Source organism: Nannobrachium achirus (assembly GCF_963921795.1).
Source record: "Nannobrachium achirus genome assembly, chromosome: 21".
Taxonomy (NCBI): Eukaryota; Metazoa; Chordata; class Actinopteri; order Myctophiformes; family Myctophidae; genus Nannobrachium; species Nannobrachium achirus.
The window spans coordinates 32,566,841-32,586,996 of NC_137828.1; the positions used below are offsets into that span (position 1 = coordinate 32,566,841).

At 45.8% G+C, this 20,156-nt stretch overlaps 1 protein-coding gene across 3 annotated transcripts in view; it reads left to right on the top strand.

The window, feature by feature from the left end:
- stau2 (staufen double-stranded RNA binding protein 2) overlaps positions 1 to 20,156 on the top strand; it is a 176,060-nt gene that overhangs the window by 60,166 nt on the left and 95,738 nt on the right. For all 3 annotated transcript variants that reach the window (XM_080751538.1, XM_080751537.1, XM_080751539.1), the window contains exons 8-10: positions 11,437 to 11,649; positions 12,627 to 12,764; positions 17,115 to 17,243. In XM_080751538.1, the coding sequence (XP_080607664.1) occupies positions 11,437 to 11,649; positions 12,627 to 12,764; positions 17,115 to 17,243 (480 nt within the window). The remainder of the gene's footprint in view (positions 1 to 11,436; positions 11,650 to 12,626; positions 12,765 to 17,114; positions 17,244 to 20,156) is intronic.

Here is a 20,156-nt window from a genome sequence, read left to right on the forward strand (position 1 = left end):
TAGTTCCGGTCCAGAACGTAAACAAAGATCTAAGATGGATGCCTTCATGCTTGTGCTATTTTAGCGAGAATCCAATGCCATCCTTGGCATCAAACGTCTTTTTGGAGAAAATGGACTGTAAAGATGAGAAGGACCATTGTTTTCTATGGGATGGGATCACTATGCGTGCACGTGGACGTGCGATGGAAACGAATCGCGGACTTCACCAGTGCCACAGTGATAGCCGGACCGAAGGTGAGCCCATGCCAGCTTTACTGTATATACAGTATATTTCGCACGACATCCCGGGATCGGCACTTTAAACACCGTTTAATATTTCGCGGGATAGGCACTAGATGAGAATATTGATGACACTGAGACGGGGATCTCCATATACAGTATGGGCATAAAACAGACAAGGATGTAATTAATTTGCAAGTGTGAACTTGGAATGCCCATATATGGGCATATTCCGACATCACATTGTCGACTATATATGGGCATAAAATATATGGGCATAAAAGGGACATGAAGCCAGAGTGTGATGTCAGAGCAGCAAACCCATTCTGTTAAGAGTGGTTCCCCTACATCACAGTGACATCAGAGCATGATGTCAGAGTGATGTTACAGAGACAAGAAAAACAATGGACTGTAAAAATGTGTACTGACTGACTGACTGAAGGAAGGACTGACACAGACATACGGAGACAAGCTGCGACATTTCTCATGGTATACTGTGACCTTCGGTCGCAATAAGCGATAAATAGCACAGCAGTTTTAAGTTAAGAAATACAGGACACTAGAAGTACAGTACATAGAAACGGTAACATGTTGGGTGAGTAACTAGGCTGTGGACATTGTCAGTTTCATTCAAGGGTTATCGAAATGTGTACACAGACACACACACACACACACACACACACACACACACACACCTGGTACAGTAGCTACCCAGTACAACCACTGTTTCTTGTCTATGCATTTGTTTGACTGATTCATTTGGGGTTAACTACTACAGCACCTTGCTCAAGCGTCCCTTGCGCTGAGTCCCCCCCCCCAACATTGTCAGACTTCCACCTCGCCTTCTCTCGCCATCTTGTCTAAACAGATGACGTGGGACGATGTATCCTCACACGACCCCGGCGGGTCCGTTCGTTCCCCTTGGCTTCCAGCGTCTCCCAACTGACTCATCCGGCCTCCCATCTCCCTGATCACCTCCTTCGAATTCTCCGCGGCTCCGCAAGGTGCCAAAAACAAGGGGAGGTTCCGTTTACTCTACGCGCACCCCTCCCTTCCTGCACACGATTCCTCCCCGACCGTCTCCCCTTCCATCACTCCCTAAAAATCACAGAGAGTGTGGAGGCGTGTTACGGACGCAGAGAAACGGAGTGAGGGAGGGAGGGAAAGAATAGGGAGGGAGATACTTCTCACTCTGTTGACTTAATCTGGAAAGCCGTCCATTCCGCCCTTTAGCTTCCCCCCCCTTCTTTGTTTGATAACGCCATTTACTCATTGGGTGAATGACCTGGCTGTTTTTTCCAGGAACCACAATTAATTATTTTAGGTGGCTAAATCTGGGATTTGACGTCAACTGCCTACTGTATGTGTGTCATAATCTTGTTTTAATCGCCATTAGAGACCGTGCATCCCTCTGATGCCTGACTTAAATGCACCAAAGATAGCAGATATAAAGCTTACGACACATCGTGCTGAGACGTGTTGAGAGCTTGTAGTTGAGCTATTTTCAGTGCGCGACACCAGCGCTCACACTAAGTATAAATTCAGTCTCTCGCCCCCTGTTTCTGCCTATGGCCTCTTGTAGCGTGTCGTACATGTTCAATCACAGTGTTGCATGCAATAATGCGCTCAGTGCCGGCTATGCCGAGAATCCAAAGCCCATGTGGTAAGTTGCACACCATGGCTCTGTCGGTCTCTTCTTACACATCTGAACCATTACAAGGCATCATTCAGCCTTTGGCATCATCCCCATACCATGCCATGTCACATCCCCTCTAACGTGTCCTCTTCTGATGCCTCCAGAGGAAATGGCACACTTTCCTTCTCAATAACCATCAAACTAGAAACACCCTCTCACACATACACACACACACGCAATCAGGCTGCAAAACTCAAACAACCGTCTTCCGTGTGAAGGCCTTGCAAGACAAACAAAAAAAGAGCAATATTCTTTTTTTTGCCGCCACTGGAGCATGAAATTACCCATGAGTCACTGCAGCGAGTGTCTGCTTTCCTCCCCCTCCTCCCCGCCGCGACGAGGTGGGTCGTCGACTCGTCGCCAGCCCAAGGAGGCTGACTTAACCCCCACACACCCCCACTCCCATCAGGTTATATCAAACAGATGTCAGCATCAAAGAGGAACCAATCTATAAATCACCGCTCGCGCTTTTGGACAGAGAGCCCGTCTTCTTCCAAAAAGGAGGACACGGGAGATGAAGGGTCCGAAGCCAAGAACCACCCATCTTGTACAACAAGCAGCTTCCCCCTCGGGGCCTGTCCATCCGCCGCGCATCACAAAAGAGCTTTTCTTCCTTCGACCAAGTCCTTGCCATTGTCCCACCCTGCTCCCATAGCATCCTCCTCAGAGTACCTGAGGTCTCGTTTGCACCCATCCCCGGCCCACTCTGGGTATTGATGTCTCCCTGAGAGGCCGAAGGGAAGGCCTCACACAGGAGGACAAGGAGAAAGAAAGAAAGAAAAAAATTAGCAATAGAGAGAAAAGAAGTGAGAGGATGAGGGATTTGAAAGGCAGAAAAAAAAGGGGAAAAACCTTGAGTAACAGTGCGTTTCCTCCTGCGTTATAACCCGATCCTTATCGCCAGGACGGGAGACGGATGGGGCATGTTTGTTGTGTTTGCCTCGCGCATGTGTCGTGTACATGCGCGTACGCGCGGTGCAGCGGCGTGCGCGTGAATGAAAAGGAGGCGCTGAAATCCCATCGGCGCTGCGCGGATCCCGTGTCGTCTGCCAACGAGGCTGACTACAGTTTGTCTGCCGCCATCCCGGGCCAACGAGAGCGTGTGACACCAGTCAGTGTCTCTTCTCGCCCTCCGTCTCTCCGCTAAATACGATATACGCCACACATACACACACACAGAGGCAGCATTTCTATTGCTTCAATCTCTCCTTGACTATCCTGGAGATCCTACTATATCTGTGTGTGTGTGTGTGTTCAACCAAATCGCTGTCTGTCATCAGTTGTCACGTTTTCATGGCTGTTTCACCTCCGTGGTCTTTGTATGAAGTGTGAACCTGTGCCGTTGTCCTCGGCTCACCTCGTAGTCGCACTCTCGCAGGCGGTGACGTGGCGGGGGTGTATGGTGTGGGGGGGGAGGAGGGGGGGTTGAGCAGGGGAACCAAAAGGAAGCGTGTCCTTACAAGACACCCCCCTACCCAAGTCCCGCAGTCCTGTGTGCTGTCACTTCTCAAGGTGGAGAAATGGACTTAACAGTAAAGCCCCTCCGAGACAACCTGTCCGGGTGTATGTGTGTGTGTCCGTGTGAGTGTGTGTTTGGCAGATGTGACAATGTCATCACCTGTCCTGCAGAACATTTCTGGGCACCCCCCATATCCTCCAATAATCCCTGTACTCAAGTAACAAGACCCAAGCTCACGAGTGTGCATATAGCCATTTCCATGACCTGACGAAGATGTTAACGTGAGTGTGCACTGTGCATATATTCAATAGTGTGCATTGCCCGCGCGTGTGCATTGCCCGCGCGTGTGCGTGCGTGCACAAGAGAGAGAGGTGGCAGGGATACTGTATGTGCATGGACAAAATAACAAGACGAGCCTTTTCACAGATTGGATGACAGATCTTCCCACATAGTAAAATCCTGTTCATTTAACGCGGTGAGAGCGTACGGTCTCAAATGGACTTGTTGCACATATGAATTCCCTTCTCTGTTGTGATACTGTTTAATGCTTTCTTAGGTCACCATCACTCTCTATATAGAGAAACTATGAAAGAGAGTGATTAACCACTTGAACCACAGCATCCCTATTCTGGGGATGTTCGAGTTTACCAAGCACAGTGTTGCGATGTGTTGTGAGCTTGTAGAAGAGATTTGGTGTAGACGGGGAAAAAAGTACAGAGTGAACTCAGGTTCAGTTTACCAAGTCTAGAGGGTTTAAACTTTAACGTGATGAATTAAGTGAGTGACTGATTAAGTGTGAGAGTGAGACAAACAGCTGCAGAGTGGAAGACATCTGTACAACGGACGACAACTCACTTTTTCCTCCATCTCCTGTCATCCTTATTATTCATATTCTCCTCTAACACCAGACACTGAAAGTTAGGCCAGGTCTCTCCACACAATCTAATGATCCATTCATTGGACATAATAACAACTTATCTGTTGTGAAGAAAAAAGAGTTGAGCCGGAAGGCAAAGCTCTCTGTCTACCGAGCAATCTTCGTTCCTACTCTCACCTATGGTCATGAAGTGTGGGTCATGACCGAAAGTATAAGGTCGCGGGTGGCTGGTATCTCCCTTAGAGATAGGGTGAGAAGTTCAGTCACCCGAGAGAGACTTGGAGTAGAACCGCTGGTCCTACACTTGGGAAGGAGTCAGCTTAGGTGGTTCGGGCATCTAGTATGGATGCCCCCTGAGCGCCTTCCTAGGAAGGTCCTCGATGCATGTCCCGCTGGGAGGAGACCCCGTGGCAGACCAAAGACCAGGTGGAAGGATTACATCTCCAAACTGGCTTGGGAACGCCTCGGTATACTCCCTGAGGGAGTGGAGGAAGTTGCTCGGGATAAGGAAATCTGGAAGTCTCAGTTGGAACTGTTACCCCAGCGACCCGATTCCAGATAAGCGGTTGAAGATGGATGGATGGATCTTAAGCTTAAGTTCAGACCAAAGATTTGCAACGAGACAAAACCGCCTTGAGCCCGATTAGTACTTCTTACAACGATGTTGTGTGCTGAAAATAACTGATCTCCGAGCTTGCACGATGCACTGAATCCGTGACACGTTGTGAGCTGGTAGATAGGGATGCACTGATATCTTATAGATATCGGGTCCCGATATGATTAAGTCATATTGGGATATCGGATATCTGACACGACGTCACCGATCCAAGACATCCAAGGCATTTCCTTCTCAAAGTAATGATCAGAACCGGAGTGAATCCTCAGAGAGGTAGAGAGGACGAGTGATACTCAGAATGCGAATTTCTCAAATTTATACTATACGGCATAGGGCTGGGCGATATGATTTCAAATCAATATCACGATTATTTCAAACATTTGCTGTGATTACGGTTAATGGGGAAAAAAATTACATTTTGATAGTTCTACATGCCCACACAATGCGTTGCATCTATTTTCACTATTCTTGTATGCCACCATTGTATAACCAAGTATAATGCAGGGTTAAGTAGTTAATCAGACTAATTGATTTAGTCAATTATGAAAAATCTGGTTAATTTAATGTTGATATATATCTTTGATATTAACGCTTCCAGTGCCAGCCCCTAGAGGGCACCAAAGAATGCCAGACTTTCTCCCATAGGGGACTGCATTAGCATCCGGGGGCTCACGTTGCAGTGACGCGCGTGCTCACGTTCGTGCACGTCATGGAAAGGTCCCGGATGATAATGCTAACAGAATAGCTATTCCCATTTTGTCATTTTAAAGATCATTTTTCGGCGATTTCGCCGTAAATAAACCTTGCGCCACATCCCTAAAAACACAATCCAGAGATATGGGCCTCCAAAGATGTGGTTTTTCATTGGATTCGGCGGCGATTCGCGGCGCCGTTCGCGGCTAACGGCCGGCATGGCGTCCCCGGGATTTGGGACACTGGATTTTAAATTTAGGCTCAGGCTTCAGAAGGCCTCGGATCATTTTATTAATTTCATTAAAAAAGCCGAACATGTTCGGGATAGGCACACTGGACTACGTTCCGGAAGCGGCGCTGAACATTTGGTGAACATTGGGGGGCTCAAAAATGTATTTTAAACCATTTTTAATGGAATATATCGTCGGACCATGTAAAATGGCTAGCTGGCTAGCGTAGGACGAGCCAGGACCACCCATGACTCTACAAGCAGCTCAGGGTAAGTCAATTAATACAAAAAAAATGTATTGGATTGAAATAAAGCCGAACATGTTTGGGATAGGCACAGAATTAGTTAAATACTAAAATTCATGGAAAAAAAACAGTGCTTCTCTGTTAATCGATTAACTTAAATGAGCAAGATGAAGTTAGTCATTGATTCTAATTTTGGTTTCGATATGTTTTTGGTTAATTGCTCAGCCCTACTTAACGGCAATATTGACTGGCTAACAAGTGTGTCGACAAGGACAGTGCAAATGTCAGAAAGGTTAACAAGGGATTTCATGCAGGCACATACAGTAGCAATTTGATGTGGGTCAGCTATTCACAGTTTTGACCAAACGGGAATGAAATACAGTTGAGCTGTTAAAAATACCTTATTCTGTCTCCATGACATACATCATAGCTGGGCTGTTGCAGAAAGTGCTGAGTCATTCCTTACATGTGGGAACAGTAAGGCAAGAGGAAGCTTTGTAACCATGACACATTGAATTTTCACTGCAGCTTGATTTATGTGTGGTCACATGACGATTGTTGCGTTTTCCTTTCGTTTGCGCGCGCTTGATTTATTCCTTCCAGTGCTTCGATTGGCGCTTGAGCTTAGTGATATAAGAGAAAGAGGGAAATGTGAATGCACAGTACATATTTGCTTTCGGGTAAAACAAACATGTATATTTATACTTTAAATGTTTCTTTATGTCCTTTGTAAATCAATACCTAGGCCAGGGTTCTTCAACGTTTTCAGGCCAAGGACCCCTTAGTTGAGAGAGAGATGAAGCAGGGACCCCCTCAACCTTTTCATAGATTCCATATAGTTTAATTGTTTGACAGCACAATCATCAGTGTATTTTGGATTCATGTCAATTTGTGTTTTCAGATATTTAACCACTTAGACCGTCAATCCTTAATAAACTTGACCTTTCACTCTGTACTTAGTCTGCTCTTTTTTACCCTCTACACCAAACCTCTTTGCCGAAAATAGCTAATCTACAAGCTCACAACGCCTCGCGCTGCGAGGCGTTGTGAGCTTGTAGATTTGCTATTTTTGGCTATAATATAAAAAAGGAGGGAAAAAAAGCTTCTATCACACAAAGATTTGGAGGAACCCCTGTGGTAACTCCGAGGACCCCCTAGGGGTCCCGGACCCCCTGTTGAAGACCCTTGGCTTGACCTAGGCAGATCTACCTGCTATTTCTGCTATTTTTCGTGAAAGTGGAAGTCTGTCTGTGGATCTTATAAACATTAACCAATGAAAAGTATTAACAGGAGATTGTGGCTAAATAGTAACTACACTGGTTCCATCGGAACGCAGGTTATTTTCTCCCCCATTTCCTGAAAACGTACTGTTTTGGACATACAAGGTTCGAGCCGACAGTGACGACATGCAGCTGTGCGTGTGCCACTCGAGTGCACGAGTTTGTTCCCCACTATAGTCTTGTGAATATCACACGGATGTTCTGTGAGATATTTGAGGAATGTTCAAGGCTCTCCGCTCGTCTCTGTGTGTAATATCTGCCTTGCAGGCTCAAATTAACTTCCATTTGATTGCAACAAATCACTGCAATTTGTGCTGCGGTGTGCAGAGCACCGCACACACATTACATAGTTAGAAACGAGCGAGAGATTGAGGGGCGTGCGAGGGAGAGACAGCATGCACATCTAGAGAGACAGAGGGGACTGGGGGTGGTGGTGGTGGGTGGGGGGGGGGTGCACATGTGAACACATCAACTAAACATGCAGTGTTGGACCCAGTCAATGTATGAAACCCAAGTCTTGTCCTTGTGTATTTCCGTGACTAAGGTTGAGGAGAACCCCACCTGCTACACACACGCATGCACACACACACATATACGCGCATATAACACACACACACACACACACACACACACACACACACACACACACACACACACACACACACACACGAACGAACTTCTCGAACTTCACAGGAAGTGGATGTGATTGCAGAAGCATGACCTAACGCCAGCCGGTGTTTGTTTTACGTCTCCCAGGTGACCAAAGGCTGAGAAAGGAAACTGAACTCTCATCACCAGAGACTGTCATCTATATGTGTGTGTGTGTGTGTGTGTGTGTGTGTGTGTGTGTGTGTGTGTGTGTGTGTGTGTGTGTGTGTGTGTGTGTGTGTGTGTGTGTGTGTGTGTGTGTGTGTGTGTGTGTGTGTGTGTGTGTGTGTGTGTGTGTGTGTGTGTGTTTCTGCGCGTGCACATCAGTGCACATGCGTGCCTGTGTGTGTTTGTGTATGAATTACACACACGCATATGGGTGGGTGGGTAGCACTGTGACCAACAAGAGCAGATGTTTGTAGACCACCTGGTGCTGCTGCTTGCAAAGTAGACGTCGTACACATGCATGTTTCTGTGCATACGACGCAATACATCCCGAGAGGTCTACATACTGACCATACCCCACACTTGTCCATAATGGCTGCACGCCTACTGTACTTTTTGCACACAGGCACTCTTTTCGTTCAGTCACATGCTTCCCCGCTGGCTGCCGACACGGTTTGACCGGGATGAAGATGCCGCCGTGCTGAATAGCGTTGAGACCTTAGACCAGGGGTCTTCTTCAATGTTTTCAGCCCAAGGACCCCTTAGCAGAGAGGGTGATGAAGCAGGGACCCCCTCTTCATATTGTATAAATGTCAGAAATCCACTCGTCCGAGACAGTTTGCCCTCCTGGCCCCCAAGCTGTGGAATAAACTTCCTGTCGCACTTAGAACAACGGACTCACTCGCTAGCTTTCGCCGTGGACTGAAGACTCACCTTTTCAGACTCCACCTTGACCCATAGCACTACTGAAACACTCAATGACCATACAAGAAGCTAGTCAACATTGATTTTATTGTTTTAGATTGATATTCAAATGCATTTGTTATATTGTTGTTGATGTTCTGACATGTTATCTTGTATTATAGTAATGTATTTCTGCTTATTGTAAGTCGCTTTGGATTAAAAGCGTCTGCTAAATGCCTAAACTGTAAACTGTAAACTGATGGAGATTTTCATCGATTTCATAGATAGATTCATAGACTTGTTTGACACTTAACCGCTTAAAATCTTAAATCGCAGATACTTCGTAAACTTGACCTTTCACTTTGTACTTTGTCTGCTTTTTTTAACCTCTACACCAAACCTATTTGCCAAAAATAGCTGCGAGGCGTTAAGAGCTTGTAGATCTGCTATTTTTGGCTAAAGTTCTCAGAGTATAGGGATTCGAGGGTTCAAGTTGTTTTTCAATTTAAAATTATTATCCTATCACACAAGGATTTGGCGGACCCCTTGTAGTAACTCTGAGGACCCCCTAGGGGTCCCGGACCCCCTGTTGAATACCCCTGCCTTAGACTTTTTGGACCTAAGCAGCAGAAACATATCTGTTAGCTCCAGTTTCCTTCTCTCGCTTAAGTTGGTCAGACGTTCCCCAGATACCCTGGATGTCCTATGTAGGTGACTGTGTGTGCATTGACTTGTATATCATCACGGTCAGGGGCAATGTCCAAAACAGTTACTCTTCCAGAAATGGAAAATGGAACCTGTCTTCCAATGGATCCAAAGCTCTTGTTAATACTTAACCGATTTAGTGCCATTCCCGAGATATCTCGCGAAATTCCCTTTGATGTTCGCAGTGCCATTCCCGAGATGTCTCGCGAAAAGTAATATATTACTGTAACGGCGGTTATCCTACCGGGTACATGCGCGGAAGGTCCCGAGACGATCTCCCTCGCTGATTTATCATCCTCACGGATCCACGAGCACAAAATAGTAATCCCATAACATTGAGGCAGACGGGGAATCTCATCTTTAATGTCCATTATCTCCAAACAACACTTTCAAAGCGAGGATGGCAATAGATGCTCGCTTATAAAATACATGTTGAAAAGCTCCGTTCCGCCATTACACAACACCACGTGGACGATGACCGCTTCCTGTGAATGACGCGATGACGTCAAACCGGAAGTGTTTAAGCTATGTACTTCTGGCCTTCAAAATAAGAGACTGGCCGTTTATGGAGCCAGCGAGAGGCACACTGGACATTTTAATCCGTTAATTTCTGGGGCACAAAATGGGTTAACATTGGTTAAATATTTATAAAACCCACAAACACACTTAATCACTTTCAATTTCACTTTAAAAACCTTTGAACCGGGGCGCCCGCTGGCCTGGTGTGGCACGCGCCGTGGTGCCGTGGTGCGTGCCACATGGGCTTTGTGTATCCTGCCGGCGTCGCCGGCTTGATTCCCGGTCCGGACGACCTTTGCCGCATGTCACTCCCCATCTCTCTCCCCGTTTCCCGTCAGTCTAATATCCTGTCAAATAGAGGCATAAAAGGCCCCAAAACAGAGCTTGAAAAAATAAATAAATATATATACGTTGAACAGTCCCTCCCCCCAATTGATTATCTTTTATCAAAATCAATTATTTTTTAATAACCCATTACATGTATTACTTCCATTAACTGTTGCAGCCCTAGTTGAGTTCTGCTCTAGGATCTTTCATGGTCTTGTGTTTCACCTTCGATACGATATACGATATGAAAGCATCTAATTCGATACGATTCCGATATGGACCGATACGATATAGCACATCATTTTAAGTCTTTCTATGATGTCTGATATCGGTATATATTTATAAATGTACTATTTATTTCTGATTTTGTAGTCTGGAATGTTAAAAAAGGGTATTTGTTTATAATTGTTCCACTAGTTTTACAATCTTTATGAAAATAGCCGCTCTACAAGCCCACACCTTGCAGCATGACATGTTGAGAGCTTGTAAATCAGCTCCCTTATGACGTTTTTTTTCATAAGGGTTTTTTTTTTCCCCCTGGCCCCTTCTACACATGAAGCGCACACACACACACACACGTGCACACACGCACACGCACACACACACACACACACACAAACACACACACACACACACACACACACACACACACACACACACACACACGTGCACACACACACTCCGGTGGCTAAGATATAGCTGCTTACACTAACTCGATAGCTCTGCATGAACGTTGCAACGTTTGTCGTTGGTCTTGGGAGCCAGCGTGTGGTCGTGTCTTTTTTGCAAGTTTTGCACTGAGTTGCTGTTGGGTCTGCAGTGTCTGCTGGCTTTGCTTTCTTCAAGAGTTCACTCTGTTGTACTGCTGCTGTGGTCGTTGTGCGTGACCGTGGAGCAGACTCCTGGAATGGAGTGTTTATATCGGAGCGTTCTATCGGATATTTTATCTGAATTACGATAATGATCCGATATACGTTTTTAGGCCCATATCGCGCCGATATATGCGATATATATATCGTATTGCGGCCTCACAGCCTCAGTACAAACCTCTCTGCTCATCCCCTTCTCCGTCAGGTGTTGAAGGAGAGTGGCCCGCCCCACATGAAGAGCTTCCTGACCCGCGTCAGCGTGGGGGAGTTCTCCGCGGAGGGCGAGGGAAACAGCAAGAAGCTCTCCAAGAAGCGCGCCGCCCTCTCCATCCTGCAAGACCTGAAGAAGCTGCCCTTCATCCCCGTCGTGGAGAAGCCCAAGATACATTACAAGAAACGCCCCAAGACCATCCTCAAGGTACCTGATGGTCACAGGCTGACCCACGGTTCATGTACCGCAGTGATTCTCGAACCTTTTTTTAATTTCAAGGACCCCCAGTTTTATATGCATTCAGAAGTATAAATGTATGCATACTGTACAACCAGGCATGAACTGTGATTTACTACCATGGAAATGGCAGCCCACAATTGTGAATGACAATCACAATCACAATTCACTGATCACAGACACAGCGTGAGATTGTGATAAAATGCCACCCTTTCTTCTCTACCCCCAACCTCTCTCCTGCCCCCCCACACCCCCACTGTCCTCCTGATGTGCTACGTACAGTACTTATGCACCTCATGTTTAACCTCATGCACACAGACCACACCTGTAGTTTTATGCTGTACTACTGTAAAGGTAGATCTTTTTTTATTGATCTACCTTGCGTCCAGTACTTAAGTAAAAGTATTAATACTGCAATATAAAAAATACTCTGTTACAAGTAAAAGGACTGTGTTCAAAATGTTACGTGAGTAAAAGTCCACAAGTATTGGCATCAAAATATATACTTAAAGGAGTAGTTCACCCCCAAAATGACTTTTTTTCTCATGCCATGGAGACTTGAGTTCAATAATATTTTTTGTTTTTTGTCACATTCATGTTGCGGAGGACTGAAAGGATCGAAGTCTAGTTCGGGAGGCGTTCATGTGGTGCGCGCGCCGCTCGGGGTGGGGGGGGGGGGGGGGGACCTGCGTGTCCTGCCCCCCTTCCCAGAGTTCTTAGGTAGTCCTGCCTAGTAGCTAGTCATGTCGCACGTGTCTTACTGTAGGAATGCGACAAAAAACTAAACATATTATTGAACTCAAGTCTCCATGGGGTGAGTAATCAATAGAAAAAAAGTAAAAAGTACAAAAATGTTTGAAAATAGCAGATCTACAAGCTCACAACGTGTCGCGATGTGCAAAAAGGTGATGTGGCAATAAGGTTTGCCTCTTCTCCCCACTGTGCAGACGGGACCAGACTATGGCCAGGGCATGAACCCTATCAGCCGCTTGGCTCAGATCCAGCAGGCCAAGAAGGAGAAAGAGCCAGAGTACCAGCTGCTGTCTGAGAGGGGCATGCCCCGACGCCGAGAGTTCATCATGCAGGTACACATGTTAGAGATGGAGGAACATAATATAGCTCATAGGAGGTCCACGACGTGCCAGCGCTATTGGATGTCTCCCCGTTGTACAGTCATCTACAGTAAACTGAAGTGTACTGTACGAGGCACCTGCCTGTGAAGAGAAACACTCCAGTTCCCGAAATGCAACGAGGTATCACGTGACCGGGAGGTCTGGTTCCCTCGTAGAGAGCAGTGTTATGCTGCTGCACAAAAGTGCATTTATCTCCTAATCTAATCTTTAAATCACGTTTAGATGTTTAGAAACGCAGCCTTCTCTACCGGCCGTTACAAAAGCACTGATGCCTGCGATTGTTACTTTTCTGCTCTGAGTGAAAGAAAATAGTACTGTGAAAAAATACTCTGATTACATTTACTCTGATTACTTTTTCCCCGAGCTGCAGAAAGGAGTAAAGTGGCGGGTTTCCATGGCAACTGCCGATTAAATCTTAAAATAAATGCGAGAAATCTCTATGAGTATGTGAGTATGTGAGCAGCGTATCTCAAGAACCGTTCGTCCCACCGGCTTCAAATTCGGCACACGCAGGATTTAGAAGCTCGATTTAGAAGCCGAGCTTCTAAATCTTGAATAATCCTGGGTCCTTTTGAAGGACGAAGGACTTGAGAAAATTGTCACCCTCAAAATAGGGTCACCACGTTGCAAGTGGGACACGGTCGGTGGTAAAATTGCAGATACCGTGGTCGGAAAAGTCAAATATACAGTACGGCCGATATGTCGGCCAAACCGAGATATCAGCAGTGTTGGGAAAGTTCAGACGACCGCGGACCGCCGTACGAACGGGCCGACGAGCGCCGTTCACGGACGTCAGAATGAACACGTTCGTCAATAACGTTCATCAAGCGGAAAAAAAGAACGTTCAGTTCACATTCGCCCCAAAATATGAATGATGAATCTTTCATTGAACGCGTTCGGGTACAACACTGGATATCAGTGGGGCTGTACCGCTGGTGTCAACCTGAGACATGGACAGCGGGAGAGACAAAACGCTGGGAAAACACAGATGCTCCTTTTCAGTTTAGTTTTACATAATCAAAAGTGTTCAGTGGGGTGTCTAACCACTCACTGAACACTTGCCTGTGCAGGACCAGATGTGTAAACTGTAGGGAGTGGTGCATCTATGGGACGCGCCTGTCAATGTCACCTCTGATAGAATTATGGGGAGACGTTGCGTTTTAAACAACGCCGTTCAAGTTCCAAAAGTGCCCTAGAAGCATCCCAATTATAAATGAAACACCTCAGAGGGGGGTTTTGGGACGAGGAGTGTTTATCTGCGTCTGCCCGGATGTAATGTCTGCCGATGTGACGGCGGCGGGGAATCTGAGCCAGCATGCCTGATGCTATTAAACCAGAGGTGACTGCTGAGCCACACTGTCACCCTACCTCCAACCGCGGCCTACGCAGACCCTGTTTTTGTGGATATTATTTGTTTTTGCTAGATCTGTAGCACACAATAGAGAGGGACACCATTCATTGGGACTTGACTTTGACAAGCACGAGCACGATCTGTGGCCGCCACATTGCGAGCGCACGGAATGCCCCAACAGAGACCACTAGGGTTATAGTCATTATTTACAAGAAACACTATATTTTATGTTTCAAATCCGATAGGAACCACTTCCAAGCTCAGTTTTAGTAACATTTGTCTTCTGTTCCCTTTTTTTCCTTTACATTATTTTAGCCTTGACGAATGCATTCAATACTCCCGCGTGCTGTTGCGTATGTATTAGATGATGGATTATGAAACTTTAAATTCTCTGCTGTGTGCTGTTATGGCTGTTAAGCCCCAGCACACTCCCTCCTACACTCTCTGTCTAGCTCGCGCTTGCTCTCTCTCTCTCTCTCTCTCTCTCTCTCTCTCTCTCTCTCTCTCTCTCTCACACACTCATACACACACACACACACACGCATGTGCACATACACACACAAATCTCTCCACCTGTCATCCTGTCTCTCCCAACCTCTTAAATATTTGAATAGCTGTGTTAAATATCCCTTGTGTTTATAGCATTCAGCTAAATCCCTGAATAGATGACCATCCATCTGTACGGCTCTGTTCTTTCCAGTGGAACACGGCGAACACTTTTTGCTATTAAAATGTCATTTCATGCTTCTATGGTAGGCTTACGATGGCGCTACCTGCCTTCAATGCTGCTGAAATGTGGTTGAGCTAACGAGGTGGGTTTCCTCAACGGAATCAGATTTTGAAGGTCTTGTCCTCTCAACCTTAATTCATGGGTAATAAATGTTTTATTGCTTATTAAATCCCAACAGAATGGGGACTGATGAAAGGCACGCTGCAAATGGCCATGTTTCTTCTCAACCTTTTGGGTCCTGAGCTATACATGGAAAAGCTCAATTCTATGGCCCGCCATACTACACAATAACATGAAAATTGTGTTACATACCCTACGTTCAGGGTTCAGCGACAGTTCAGATATACAGGTATTAGTGTAGTTGCTGCTCTTATACCGCCATTATTACCGTATAATTATTATGAGAAATGCACTCTTTAAAGTTGAAACAAAATAAGTTAAGAACCAATTAACCAATTAGCTGTTATACAACTGGCTGCTGTATAACAGCAGCCAGTTGCCAGTTGCCTTCCTTTGATCCATTAACGAGGGGTCGTCAACTACTTACTGGCATCAGCTGGACACATTCACACACACACACACACACACACACACACACACACACACACACACACACACACACACACACAGGGTTAGGGTGCAGGCCTCAAATGGCCCGTGGGCCGCCTATTGGGGAACCCTGCCCTACGTCCTACGATCTCTGCAATCCTTTTAGTCAAGGCCTAAAATAATCTGTTGTGAACTTATTTAGCATTATTTACTATCTTTGACGATTGCTTGGACATTGATCTCATCAATAGATTCATGGTCAAAATGTTCACAGTGGGTTAAAAGAATGGGGTAATACACAGCTAAATCCTCTGAGAGTTAAGTTTGTACTCAGGAGCTTCGAATGCAAGTCCTGGGAAGTACACTGCTCATTGCTGGTGTTGCCCCGTCCAGTGTCACTTGTACATATCATGGAATTACCTGGAATTCTTTGCTTCTTGTCCTCGTTCTTTTCTTCCCATCTTCCCCTCCATCTCTCCATCCCCTTGTCTTTATGACTCACTCTCTTCCTCCCCTCTCTCTCTCTCTCTCTCTCTCTCTCTCTCTCTCTCTCTCTCTCTCTCTCTCTCCATACCCCCCTCCCCTCTCCATTCATTGAAAAACAGGGCTTCTCTTAGCGTCAGGCAGTAATTCAGCCTCAAACCTATTCTCCATGGCTCTTTCATGCAGGCATTAGGCCCTGCTTGTGTGTGTGCCTTTTGTGCGGCCCACTCACTTCTAAAATTTCCACATTGTTCCCCTTGGTAGGCAGTCGGGCTCAAATGAGTCTCTGTTCGCAAGTCTTTTGTTTGACACTACCAGCAGTAGTTACGGCAAACTCACTCTACCTTGTGTCAAAGGGCTTTTACGGGACTGATGACTTTTTCATTTCATGAAATGGTGCTTTTATTTATTTAAGTAATTTATTGAATCTTTCCTCCATAATAAATCTTGTGGACTACTTGGGTTTGTCAGAAGAGCACTTAGGGACCTTGTCAAGGCCACTTGAGTGAACGCATGGAGGCCTGTGCCGTTCGGGTCCCGGGCTCCCGGAGAACGATATTTGTACAGTGTAATTGTGTGTTTACATAACATAATGACGTTTGATATTCTCTTGCAAATATCTGCTTACATTCTGCGTGGACAGATTTAATGTTTCGGACCGACGAAAAACAAACACTTTCAAGTCTGAGCCACTTAACTCGTAATGTAAATCGCTGGCCGCGTTCTGCCTAGAAGCCGGAGCATGTCAAACTTTGAAATGGTTCTGCTTTACTGGAAGGAATATTTCGTTTTGTAAGGCTGAGAATAGTCACTGCAGAATGTACCTGTGTAACCCGAGTGTCGATCAGACGTTGTTTGATCCATCGACACCTTGCAGCCATGTTTGGAATGAGATCATAAGGGACTTTGTTAGACTTCAAAGTTAAATCTAAGAAGGAAAAAAACATCCATCAGTTTTAATGCCTGACTCTTTGTGTGTGTGTGTGTGTGTGTGTGTGTGTGTGTGTGTGTGTGTGTGTGTGTGTGTGTGTGTGTGTGTGTGTGTGTGTGTGTGTGTGTGTGTGTGTGTGTGTGTGTGTGTGTGTGTGTGTGTGTGTGTGTGTGTGTGTGTGTGTGTGTGTGTGTGTGTGTGTGTGTGCGTGCGTGCGTGCGTGCGTGCGCGCGCGCGCGCGATCGCTCTTGTGTGCAGGTGAAGGTGAGCGTCGAAGTTGCCACGGGAACCGGACCCAACAAGAAGGTGGCCAAGCGCAACGCGGCCGAAGCCATGCTCCTGCAGCTAGGATACAAGGCCTCCACCCTCCCTCAGACCCCCACCGAGGTATGGATCTATTAAGAGCATCTATTTTTTACAGCCTCATTTTTACACCATACAGTACACCCGTGGTTCTCAACCTTTTCAGGGCACAACCTGAGGACCCCCCCACCCTGATGAGCACCAAGAGTTGAGGCAATACATTTTTTTTTCTTCTTTTTTTTTAAGATTTCTTTTTGGGAATTTTATGCCTTTATTGATAGGACAGTAGACTGACAGGAACTGGGGGGAGAGATGGGGAGTGACATGCGTCAAAGGTCGTCCGGATCGGGAATCGAACCGGCGACGCCACCAGGCATCCATGCCAATGGTGGTATGTGCCTGGACCAGTAGGCCAGCGGGCACCCGAGGCATTACATTTTGTATAGCACGGTTCTATTGTGAAAATAGCCGATCTACATGCTCACAGTTGCGAGGCGTTGTGAGCATGTAGATTGGATATTTTCACAATTTCTGCCTCTAATATGTGACAGTTTGGCCAATGTTTAATTTTTCACTTTAGAAATGTGCAGAAACCCTCTATACACTTAAACGTTATGTTGGTTTGTTTACTGTTGAGTGAGAAAACAATGTTGCACATTATGTTAATTATCTGGGGACCCCCCCAAAAAAAAAAATTTGGGGACCCCCCCTGGGGGTCCCGAACCACAGGTTGAGAACCACTGGAGTACACCACGCTCACTATTTTACGAGCAGCTTATATACCTGTCTTCAGGTCTATTAGGACGCGGATTTTATACCACTGAGGTATGGATCCAGGGGCGTCACAAGGGGGGGAGTGGGACTGAGTTACTAGGGCCCAAGGTGGAGGCGGGCCTTCATTATTTTATACATTAACTATTGAAAAATAGCAGATATACAAGCTTACAGCGTGGCACCGAGTCACCGAGTGCCACGCTGCGAGCTTGTAGATCTGCTATTTTTGAAAAGTCATGAAAATGTGTACAAATCTTTGAATATATGTATTTTCTTTTAAGCAAGCATTTGTAACTCCGATTTTGCTTCTGGGGGGGTCCCTGGAACGAAAGATTTTGAGATGGGGGTCCGTGGCCAAATACATATCATTTTGGGGGGTCCTTCACATGAAAAAGTTTGAGCACCACTGACATAGAAACATATTGTGCCACGCTGTGAGCTTGTATATCTGCTATTTTTCAATAGTTAAAGCACAAAATAATGCGTTCCCAGTCTAAATGGGTTAACCCTCCCCCATGGCCTGTAGTGAATCCTTGTACCCAGGGCCCAGAATTTGGTGCGACACCCCTGTATGGATCTATTGAGAGCATCTACTTTTACAGCCTCATACAGTACACCACACTCGCTATTTTATGAGCAGCTTATATACCTGTCTTCAGGTCTATTAGGACCCGGATTTATTAAGCCAATTTATTTTTAGCACCTTTGTATGTGTGGAAAGTGTTGCACATGTTTTACAGCCTGTGTGTATTCCCTTCAGAGCCCCGCTGAGGAATAGCCTTTTATTTCACTGTACTTTGTTTTAATGCATGGCCCATGTGTTTATATTATTACTCTTTAGGCATGCTTCTAACAGCAATTTGTTATGCCAAATGAAGGCTTACACAGGTTTGCATGTGGTAAAGCAAGACCACTCAGCAAGACTGCTAATATACAGCTACAGTATTATACTCTGAAGATAGACTTATCTTCTTGGGCGCAAAGCAAGTACAATTACATTGCTATTTTCCAACCGACACAGTTGTCATTTTTACACCTAGTACCAACAATGTTGTAATACCCAATCTTGCCCCTATAGAGTCCTCATTGGGTGTATTGATCTTAAAATAAGTTGTGGTCTGGACGACTCTGGAGCAAACACAGTGCACTGCTACCTTGCTCACAGACTTGGCGCTTTCGCACTTTGCACTCAACTCTTGCGTAGTCTATCTAGGTCGTCCTCAGACGAGCCCTCCATCGTTGTTTCCAGTCATCTCGGTTCTCCATACATCTGGCCAGCTCATTGGTGTTCTGTGTCCCTACGTCTTCCTTGAGTATGTCCACGTATGTTTTTGTGGGACGTCCTCGCGGCCGGTGCCCGTGTGTTGGCTCCCACAGTACCAATTTGCTGGCTGGAAGCTCCTGGTGTCTTTGGCAGTGTCCTGCTAGTCTCATTCTTCTGGTGGCAATTTTCTCGCTTACCTTTGGTATTCCCTCATACAGGCTCTCGTTTGTAACATGTGCACTCCTGTTGATGTTGAGTACTGCACGCAACATTCTAGTGTAGCACCCGTCTAGAGACTTCTGCACGGTTGGCTTCAGGGTCCAGCATTCACTGCCATAGAGGAGAACAGACTCCACCGTTGCAAAGAAGAAGCTAAGTTTGATTTGCGTAGTGAGTCACTATTAGTGACTGCATATGCACTAGGGATGGGACCATGAACCTGTTTCCACTCTGCGTCATCAATATCTTCCTGAATGTCCAATTTCCATGCGTTTAATTTATCTGTTGCCGAATCAGTACTATATTCAACTAACAGATTATAATATACAGATATGGAACCACTCCCTTCTATACTTAACGTTTTCTCAAGTATTGAAAGGGGTGGAATACACATCACGTTGTCACATTTTATTGACATAAAGCTTCTTAACTGTAAATATAAAAAAAAAAAAGATCATTAGGAATCTGATATCTCCGACATAATTGTTCAAATGAGGACATAACTCCGTCTTCATAGAGGTCCATTATTTTCTGAATACCATTAACTCACCCACCGCTATTTTTAAGACCCTTCTAATGGTCCACACCGCCAGGATTTTGCCTACCTTTAACGTGGGCGCGCGCGCGAATCCATTGCGCGATGGTTCACCGATTCCATTCACAATACGATCCAGTCACGGTAAGCTACGACGGTAAACAGCCTGCCATTTCCCAAAGCGAAACCGATTGAGCCCAGCGTG